General features: G+C 61.7%; 1 protein-coding gene across 1 annotated transcript; it reads right to left on the reverse strand.

Annotated features, from left to right (window-relative positions):
• Positions 1 to 2438: 2438 nt before the first annotated feature.
• Positions 2439 to 9086, reverse strand: KRT18 (keratin 18). Its single transcript, XM_024218425.3, has 7 exons — positions 8601 to 9086; positions 5743 to 5825; positions 4990 to 5146; positions 4651 to 4815; positions 4186 to 4311; positions 3401 to 3624; positions 2439 to 2710 (listed from the first exon to the last, which is right to left on the reverse strand). Exons 1-7 carry the CDS (start codon positions 9003 to 9005, stop codon positions 2581 to 2583), a joined length of 1290 nt encoding a protein of 429 aa, XP_024074193.2. The 5' UTR covers positions 9006 to 9086; the 3' UTR covers positions 2439 to 2580.
• Between the last annotated feature and the right edge of the window lie 284 nt (positions 9087 to 9370).

Below are 9370 nucleotides of genomic sequence, written 5' to 3' on the forward strand. Positions count from 1 at the left end.
ACACACCCCTTAGCTTTCACACACCCCTTAGCCCGCACACCCACCCATGTACACACACAAATACACACATACACACCCTGAAGCTGAACACACACACACACACACACACACACACCCTGAGGCTGAACACACACGAAATGCACAGCTGAGCCATACACACACACACCCCTTAGCTTTCACACACCCACCCATGTACACACACACACACACATACATATCCTGAGGCTGAACACACACACACACACACCTGCTACTCCAAAGCCCGCGGTTTGAAGCGCATGCCTAGAGAGGACAAAGGCCCGGATCCTCAGAGGTACTGAGGTGCTCGACTCCCATTGAAATCAGTGGGCGTTTAAGGCTGTGGGGTTCTGGTTGCTCTAATCAGTTGATCTGGTTTCAGTGCAAACGGGCGCTGGATGCAAACCCGGCTCCTCTCCCTGCGAGTGGGAAGCCAGGGCCCCAACCTGCAGGGGCGGGAGCTGCTGAAAGGGTTATTACCCCAAGGTTACCTGGAGCGCCGGCTCCCAGGGGTTACCCCTAGCGGGGCAAATCGGGAGGAACGGCACCGAAATCAGCGGGGTTGCTTGGTGTTTACACGGATGTGGCTGAGAGCAGCGGGGTTGCTTGGACACAGCAGAAGAGAGCGGAGTAGCACCTGCCAAATTCCCTTCCCTCTGAACCGTCATTAGGAGCGGGAAAGGGAGTAGCTGACACTTGTGCCTGCTTTACACTGGGAGAGGCTGGGGCTGGAGCAGCTGGGAGCTCCCCCCACGGCCAGCGCTCCTGCCCTGCGCCCTACAGCGCCCCCTGCTGGGAGAGGCCAGGGCTGAACACCTAGGGTGACCAGATACCAAGTGTGAAAAATCGGGACAGGGGATGGGGGGGGGGGGGTAATAGGAACCCATATGAAAACCCCCCCCCAAATATCGGGACTGTCCGTATAAAATCAGGACATCTGGTCACCCTACCCTGCCCCATCATCTGAGCAGCCTGAGCAGTGTCTCATACTTGGCAGGAGGCATGGGTGGAGCTTATGTCATGGGCGGAGCTTGGAAGAACACCACACCCCTTCTCCATTCCCAAGTGCTAAATTTTGGGATTCCTTCCATGGCTGCCGCCCATTCGCCAGCCTGCCTGGGGGTCCTTCATTCTGCCACTGCCCTAAGACTGCGCCCCATAGCACCCAGGGGCCCTGCGACATGGGGACTCACCTGTGGCCATGCCACCATGGATCTAAGGAGCCAAATGGGTGCAACCGATTTAACCCCCTTTGGGGGAAGGGGCTGATAGATGGAGACAAGTCAGGGGAAAGTCCTAGAAAGACCCTCAGATTCCTGGCAATACTGGCCAGACTGGCAGGGTTCAGCTGCCAGCAGAAGGGGCGCGGTGCATGGCATATACGACCAGCGCTCTGCCTTATGGAAGGCTACTGGGGCCGCTAACTAGCCAGCCCAGCCTTGGAGAGCCATGGATTACTGTACTGGGCAGAACAGCTCCGCCCCCCAATCCAGTGCTAAGGGTGATGTGCAGGATGCCTGTGACCCGACTTGTTCGTTCCAGTTGCAACAGGCCTGGAGAGTGGGGTTATTGACTTTAGTGCCATGGCGCCATTAGGGGGCTGGACATGGGCAGCCCCCCCCCCCCGTGGAATAAGGCGTCGTGGGGTGGCCCCAGGACTAGCAGAAGAGGCGTGAAATTCGTGAGCCCCACTGCAGACCAAGCCCCACAGTGGCAATGGGCCATTCGGAGAGACACAGCCTGGGTCTGTGCTATCGGGGGGCAGGACGGGAACCCCGAAGGAGGGAAATGGAAGGGTGAGTGCTTAGAACTGGGGAGGCTAGTTAAAGCAGGAGATTGGGGATCAGGACCCTTAGGGTCTATTCCTGACTATGAGAGGGAGTGCAGTCTAATGGTTAAAGTGGGGGAGAGGGGAAGTTGCTGGGAATCAGGACACCTGGGTTCTTTTCCTGACTATAGGAGGGGAGTGCAGGCTAGTGATTAAGGTGGCGGGGGAGGGAGTGGGAGTCAGGACTTCTGGATTCTATCTTTGGCTCTAGGAAGGAATGTGGTCTAATGGTTAGAGCAGGCTGGGGCTGGGATTCAGGACTCCTGGGTTCTCCTCCTTGCTAGGGAAAGTTGGTGGGGGTGGGGGTTAGACCAGGGACTGGACATCTATCCCAGCTCTGCCAGTGACTGGCTCTGTGACTTTGGGCAAGTTGTTTTAGCCGCCGCGTGCCTCGGTTTTCCCATCTGTATAATGGAGATATAGGGCTATGTCCCTACATGAGCAGGGTGCCATGTGGCAGCATGGGAAGCGCTCCGAGCACCTTGGGCAGGGGGCCACTTTACACCTTCATTAGCAGGGAACTTAGGGTTCAGCGAGGAGCCCCCGCCCCTCCTCCAAAGGCCACCAGACACCCAAGAGAACCAGCCCACTCTGAGGTCAATTGCGTTTTTTATTGAGCTCCGCTGACCAAGCGAGCGGGTGGTGGGAGGCAAAGCCAGTTGCCCGCAGCCCTCTCCGGGCACTGCAACGCCAGATGCTAAGGGAAGGGAGCAGGGACCACGGGGTGATTCTTCTCAGCGCCTGAACAATTGGGATTCGCTGCTGTCCGACACCACTTTGCCGTCCACCATCTTCTTGGTCGTGGTGACGACCTTGTGGGTGGTCTGTGTGATGCTGCCGGTGTCCACCAGGGCGTCGTTCAGGCTGCAGAGGGGGAGAGAGGGAGCGTGAACGCTCAAGGGGCCGTCCCAGAGTCCCTGGTCCACTGCATGCAACCAGGGATGGGGACCTGGGAGCTGGACCACACACCGCTTGGGAGGGAGGTCATCAGGGAGCAGCCCACGCGGGATCAGTAGCCCGGAGTGGCATTATGCCCTGGTAAGCATTAGCCCCTCCCTGTCCCCACTCAAGGGGCACCCACTTTCCCCGCCACCGGCTTCCTGCCAGAGCCACGAATCCAGGGAACATGGGGTTCTAGGGATGAGGCTCCCCTGGGAGACAGCCCCAGACGTGCGGTTGGTCCTAAGAGGGACAGAGCCCATTCCTGGTGGGGATCTGGGCCTGCCTGCCCCTTCCCATCCCTGGGGGAGCCTCAGGGGCCCTGTGGCCCAGCAACTGGGGCCAAACACTGAGGGGGGATATTGGGTGCATTGCTGACCCTCTCTCTGGCCTGGGTCAAATCACAATAGCTTCCCGGCCCCTCAGCTAACCCAGCTGGGAATTGCTATAACAGGGAGTGCGGGGCAAGATGAGTTATCCTGGAGCCAGGTTTCCTAGAGGCCCCAGGGTTAAATCCTTCCTATCCCACCGCTCCCACCAATGGGAAGCGTGACGGGGCACCTGGAAAGCAGCAGGGCTGTGGGAGGAACCGTCGCCCCGGCCCGAGGCACTCACTTGAACTCCTCTCCGCCCTCCAACAGCCGCCTGTAGGTAGCGATTTCTGCCTCCAGCTTGTCCTTGATGTTCAGCAGGGCCTGGTAGTCCTCAGACTGGCGCTGGATGTCGTTGCGTACCTGAGCCAGCTCTGCCTCGGCCCGCAGGAGCTGCCCATTCAGATGCTCCATCTGCAGGGCATAGCGCTGCTCCACGTCCTGCAGGTTTGCTTCCAGGCTGGCTTTCTGCAAAGGGAGGAGAGGTCAGTGCCATGCCTCCGTGGGCACCAGCCACACCTCTGGGGAGGATGCCACGCCCCAGAGGCACTAGCTCCTCCCCTTTGGGGGGCAGCATTGGACAAGGTGAAACCAGGATGTGGCCTGGCTGAGGGCGATGGGCCAGCGTTAGCTCCCTCACCGCCCACGGAGGGTATCCCCGGCATGCTGGGATGCCGTCCACCTCTAACGTGGTTGCCAGCCTGAGCGCCGGGGCTGGATCAGGGCTCTGGGGCAGGACAGGGAGAAAGCCCCCTCCCTGCGCACGGATGGGGAGAGGCTCAACGGGGTGCAGGAGACCCTGGACGTGATGCTGGAGAGCCCAGCTGTGGTATTGCGGGGGGAGTGGGACAGGGAGAACCCGACCTGGTGCTGGGGAGGGGAAAGCAGCACTGGGGACGGGGGAGTGAGGGAGGAGCCCAGCTGCAGTGGTGGTGGGAAAGCAGGGGGACCCCGGCCCTGGCGGTGGGGGTGGGGAGGGGAGCAGGGGTACCCCGGCTCTGGCACGGGAGAGGGGGAGGGGGAGCGTACCAGGTTGCGCAGGGACTCCAGCTCGATCTCCAGCGTCTGGTAGGTGCGGCGCAGCTCGGAGACGCTGCTGCGGGCCACCTCGATCTCCTTTGTGTTCTGGGTGATCTCCACGGTGCTCTGGGTGATCTGGAGTGGGACAGGGCAAGTCAGTTACTTGGGGGTGTGGGGAGTCTCTTCCTTGCCAGCCAAAGCTAGCCTGGGCCAAACCTCCCAGAGGCCGACACCCCAGGGGATGTAGCTCCGGCAGCCCTGTCTCCATCACGGGCCAAACCAGAGCCCCGGATCAGAACCGCCCCCGATTCTGGGCTTGGCGACACAAACTCGTCCTGAACGTGCAGCCGCACTGAGGGGCAGGGGGGTGCCCAAAGGGGTCCCCTTAAGTGGTCTGGTTCTTGAGGGTGGCAGGAAGTGGGGGACCCCCCGGGGACAGGCCGTGGCAGCGCCCCACCCCCCTCCCCGGCTCACCATCTGGTTCCATTGCTGGTCCAGGTCCGCCATGTTCTTCTGCGCCAGGATGTCGTACTGAGCCCGGATCTCCGCCATGACCTTGCCCAGGTCCTGAGGCTGAGCGGCGTCCACTTCCACCGTCAGCCCCGAGTTGGTGATCTGGGCCTGCAGGCTGTCCACCTCCTGCAGGGATACGCCCGGACTGGTGAGACATCCGCCCTTTGGGAGAAGGGACCCTCCCCACCCCATCCTGGGCCCTTCTGGGGGCTACCTCCCACCCCCCAACGGTGAGCCCAGGGCTGAGCCACGCAGGACGGTCCTGCCCCATGTGGGCACAGCCCCCCCCCCCCAGCTTACATCCTGATGGTTCTTCTTCATGAAGATCAGCTCCTCCTTAAGGGACTCGATCTCTCCCTCCAGCTGCAGCCGGCTCATGTTGGTGTCGTCGAGGACCTTCCGCAGCCCGTTGATGTCGCTCTCCACTGACTGGCGGATGGCCAGCTCCGACTCGAACCTGCGCCGGGGAGGGGGAAGGGCTCAGTGCTTGGGGACGGAGCTCCAGCCTGGAGCCCCTCTGCCGTCTGTGGGGGTGAGGAGAGGGCATTGGGGGGGGGCCAAGCACCTCCCCCATGTGTGGGGTGCTGCAGGGTGTTCATTTGGGGGGCAGAGCCCCTCCCCCGTGTGTGGGGTGCTGCAGGGTGTTCATTTGGGGGGCAAAGCCCCTTCCCCAGTTTTGGGAGTGCATTTGGGGGGGGAAGAGCCCCTATGTGTGGCGGTGGGGGATGCATTTGTGGGGCAGAGCCCCTCCCCCACATGTGGGGGTGCATTTGAGGGGCACAGCCCCTCCCCCACGTGTGTGAGTAGGGCGGGGGTGTATGTTTGGGGGTTGAGACTCCTGCACCATGAGTCTGTGTGTTTGGGGGGGGGGGAGAGCACCCTGAGTGCCAGACCTTTCCACCCTCCGTGTGCCAACATCCTCCCATATACCCTGGGGGGGGCTTCCCATCTGGGTCGTGCCCCTCCCCCCTGGCCTCCCACCCCACCAGGGGATCTCCGCCCCGGCCAGGGCGAGAGGACAGTGACTGCATGTCTGCTCGGCGGGACGCTCACTTGACCCGGAAGTCATCGGCGGCCAGGCGGGCGTTGTCAATCTGCAGGACGACACGGGCGTTGTCCACGGCGCTCTCCAAGATCTGGGCAGGGGGAAGACGCATGGGGGGGGGTCAGTGGGTGCAGAGAGCAGCGCTGGGGCTGGCTGGGTAGGGGGGGACCCGGATAAGGGGCTGAGTTCTGAGCTCTCCCAGCAGGCCGCGCGTGCCCCCAGGATGGCAGCAGGGTCCCACCTCCCTTGGCGGGGCCCCCGCGGCCTGGCGATGCCCCACGAGAGCCAGAGGGCGCCACACCCAGCCTCTGATCCAGGAATCGCTCTCCTGTGCCAGCCTCCGCCGGGAACCTGTAACTTGAATCCGCTGGGCTCCTGCCAACCCACTGCATTGTTTGCCTAGCTCAGCACAGGTGCAAGGCAGGTGCGGTTCCCACAGCAACGGGAGACGAAGGTGCTTAAAGAGACACCGCCCGGTCTATTCGCGGGTGCCCGTCACCCTGAGATCTGAGCCCTAAAAATGGGACTAACAGGTGCCAAGCACAGGAGAGCCAGGAGGCCTGGGTTTTATTCACCAGGAGGATCGCCTGTAGGACCCAGGCCTCCTGGCTCCCAGCCCCAGCGCTGGGTGACCTTGGGCAGCAGTTAGGCCCAAAGTGGCCTAAAATTTGGGGTGCCTGATTGGAGTCCGGTTGGAAAGCAACCCAGAGTGCCGATGGAAGCCTCCATGTTTGCTCAGCCCCTCTGAAAAGCAGGCCACGGTGGCTGGATTTCCCCGTGGGTTCAGCTCCGGTTACTCCCTAAATAACAGCCAGTTTTCCAGGCCTGCCCCCCCAAGTGCTCAGCTCTTGCTGAAAACCCAGCACCGGCGGAGGGTGCCGAGTGCTTCAAAAATCTGTGAGATCCCAGTCTCGGAGATGGGGAAACCGAGGCACGGGGCGATGACGTGACTTGCCCAAGGTCGCCCAATCAGCCAGTGGGAGAGCCGGGAATAGAGCCCACGTTTCCAGTCCAGTGCGCCGCCCACTCAGCCACGCTGCCTCCCCTCTAGGGCACCTTTCTACCAGCCTCCACCCCAGGGGACCTCACACCACTAGCCAACACAGTGAAAGTATGTGGGGTTAGACCAGGCCTTTCTCTTTGAACTTCCAGGAGGGAAAGACATGTTATGGGAAGGAGTTGAGTCTAATGGTTGGAGCAGAGCGGGGCTGGGAGTCAGGACTCCTGGGTTCTGTTTGCAGGCTTGGGAAGGGGCGTGGGACTTGTCGAGTGGGCTAAAGTAGGACAGGCTGGGAGTCAGGACTCCTGGGTTCTTTCCCAGCTCTTAGTGGGGAGTGGTGTCTAGTGGTTAGAGCAGAGGCGTCAGGACTCCTGGGTTCTCTTCCCAGCTCTGGGAGAAGAGAGATTTGCTGTGGATCACAGGGTGGTCATGCCCCCAGGTATAAATAACCCTGAGGGGCCAAATTCTCCTCTTCCTTTCCCCCAGGGGAGTCAGGGGCGTTGCCTGGAGGGGTTGGTGCTTTCCATCTCTCTCTCTGCCCCCTGCACCTGCGCCCCCACCCTTCCAGATGGGGCTGTCTCCTGTCGCCCTGCACACCTGTTCCCACCGCGCCTTTCCAAACGGTCTCACTCTGTTTTTGTTCTGTTTGCCAAGAGAGGGAACAAACATCCGTCTTGTCCCCCACCCACCCCAGCTACACCCCACCGTGCCTGTTTTACCCTGATCCACCCCACCCTGCATGGGAAGAGAGTTTTCAGTCAACCGGTGCAAACAGGCAAATGCCCCTGAGATCGCCCTGGGGGGCTGGTTCAGGAAACAGGCATGTGACAAATATTAAGGAGATTAATCCAGCCCTAACAGCGGCAGTGCGGCCTAGTGGATAGAGCGCTGAACTGAGACTTGTGAGACCTGGGTTCGGGCCCTCGCTCGACCACTGACCTTGGGCGAGTCACTTTGCTGCTCTGTGCCTCAGTTTCCCTTCTGCCTATTTAGAAGGGGAGCTCATGTCAGGGCAGGGGCTGCCTTCTCCTGGTGTGTGTGTAGCGCCTGGCGCAACGGGGCCGCTACTAGAATAATCGTCTGCTTTGAGGGAGGGGCCGAGACCCCCTCAGCCCCCCCGCGGAGTGGGTGGGAATTACCCCGCCCCAACAGGCTGTAGCTGGAGGAGCCGGGGAAATCTGGGATTCCGCCCTGCCACACCCTGCTTCTGCTCCTTGGCTACAGCTCCTCTGAGCTGTGCTGAAGGTCAGGCCTCTGGGCAGGGGAGGTTAATGAGTAACTCCCCCAGGCTGCAGCAAAGTGCCTGCCCTCCAGCTGGCTGAGTTTACCAGCTTCCCGCCTGGGGATACAGGACCCCCGCACAGGGGGCTGGGTTGGGCCCCTCACCTCGGCCTCCAGCCCAACCGGACCCGGCATGCCCAGACGCAGCACCCCAGCGAGCTGACTGCAGAGGGACCTCCTGGGGGTTTGGGGGCAAGCCCAGGTGGGTGAATGCACGGGGCTGCGCTTGGGACAGGGTGCAAGTCTAGTAACCTTGCAACACTCCCCAAAGGGGGGGGCTTGTTCCTAGGCTTTCCTTTGCTGCACGGTCCCCTGCACGGGTAGCAAACCCACGCTCCCCCCTGCCCCTCGGGGGGGGGGGGGGCACAGAGGGCTGATCCCAGATATGGGGATGCCAACAGGTGCATGATCCTCCCCTCTCCCATTGGGTTCCTGCTTGGTCCCAGGCAGAGGTGGTGCTAGAGTAGGGGGGGGTCCTGCATGTGCCACCTCCTCCCTGATCCAGTGGGGTTGGGGGCTGCAGATCTGAGCGTGATCCAGGTGGCCAAGGCTAGGCGGGGGAGGCAGGAGCAGGGAGCACCTCACCTGCTTCCTCAGGTTCTCGATGATGTCGAAGTAGTGGCTCCAGTCCCGGGAACTGGGGCCCTTCTTGTCCATGAACTCCCGGATCTGGGTCTCCAGTTTGTGGTTGTCGGTTTCCAGTCTGCGCACCTTGTCCAGGTAGGAGGCCAGGCGTTCGTTCAGATCCTGCATGGTTTCCTTCTCGTTCTGCACCACCCCGGAGCCGGACAGGGCGATGCTGTAACTGCCTCCGGCGCTGCTGCCGGGGAAGCTGGAGCCCAGGCTGGTGGTCCTGGCCACGGAGATCCTCGAGCCAGAGCCCCCTGCCCCGGCGTAGACGCTGGCAGCACTGGTTGGGGGGTACCACCTGCCCATGATGTTCGGGCCTCTCACACCGCTGGAGTAGGTGGTGGATCTGGAGTAATTCATGGTGCTAACAGCAGGTGGGGAACGGACAGACAGAAGAGTTTGCAGCAGTAGTGAGATCTCAGTCTGTGCAGGGCTGGACTGGATGCAGACTGGAATTTATAGCCAGGAGCAGAGGAGGGGCCGGGTAGGGCTTAGCCACCCCCACCTCTACCAGCTTCCCTCTGCTCCAGGAAGGTGGGGCTAGGCTAAGGCCTGGTCCTGGCCTTTGTTTGCACAGCCGGCTCACCTGAACCCTTGCCAAGGGCCCAGGCCAGCCCCGGCTCCATGGAACCGGATACCACCCGGAGCCACCCACGCCTGTTCCCGAGCTGTGCCTGGCTGAGGAAGCCGGACAGGGCGGTTCTGGGCAGAGTTAGCGGAGGGAT

This window comes from Terrapene carolina, unplaced genomic scaffold (assembly GCF_002925995.2).
Source record: "Terrapene carolina triunguis isolate 2854851 unplaced genomic scaffold, T_m_triunguis-2.0 Scaffold836, whole genome shotgun sequence".
Lineage (NCBI taxonomy): Eukaryota > Metazoa > Chordata > Testudines > Emydidae > Terrapene > Terrapene triunguis.

Bases quoted from the DNA above. Each gene is read 5' to 3' on its own strand.
- KRT18 (XM_024218425.3), bottom strand. From the start codon at position 9,005: ATGAATTACTCCAGATCCACCACCTACTCCAGCGGTGTGAGAGGCCCG. The intron at 5,147-5,742 runs GTGAGCGTCCCG...TCCCCGGCGCAG, and splicing joins GCCGATGACTTCCGGGTCAA to GTTCGAGTCGGAGCTGGCCA. The intron at 4,312-4,650 runs GTGAGCCGGGGA...GTCCCACTCCAG, and splicing joins ACCAGCAATGGAACCAGATG to ATCACCCAGAGCACCGTGGA.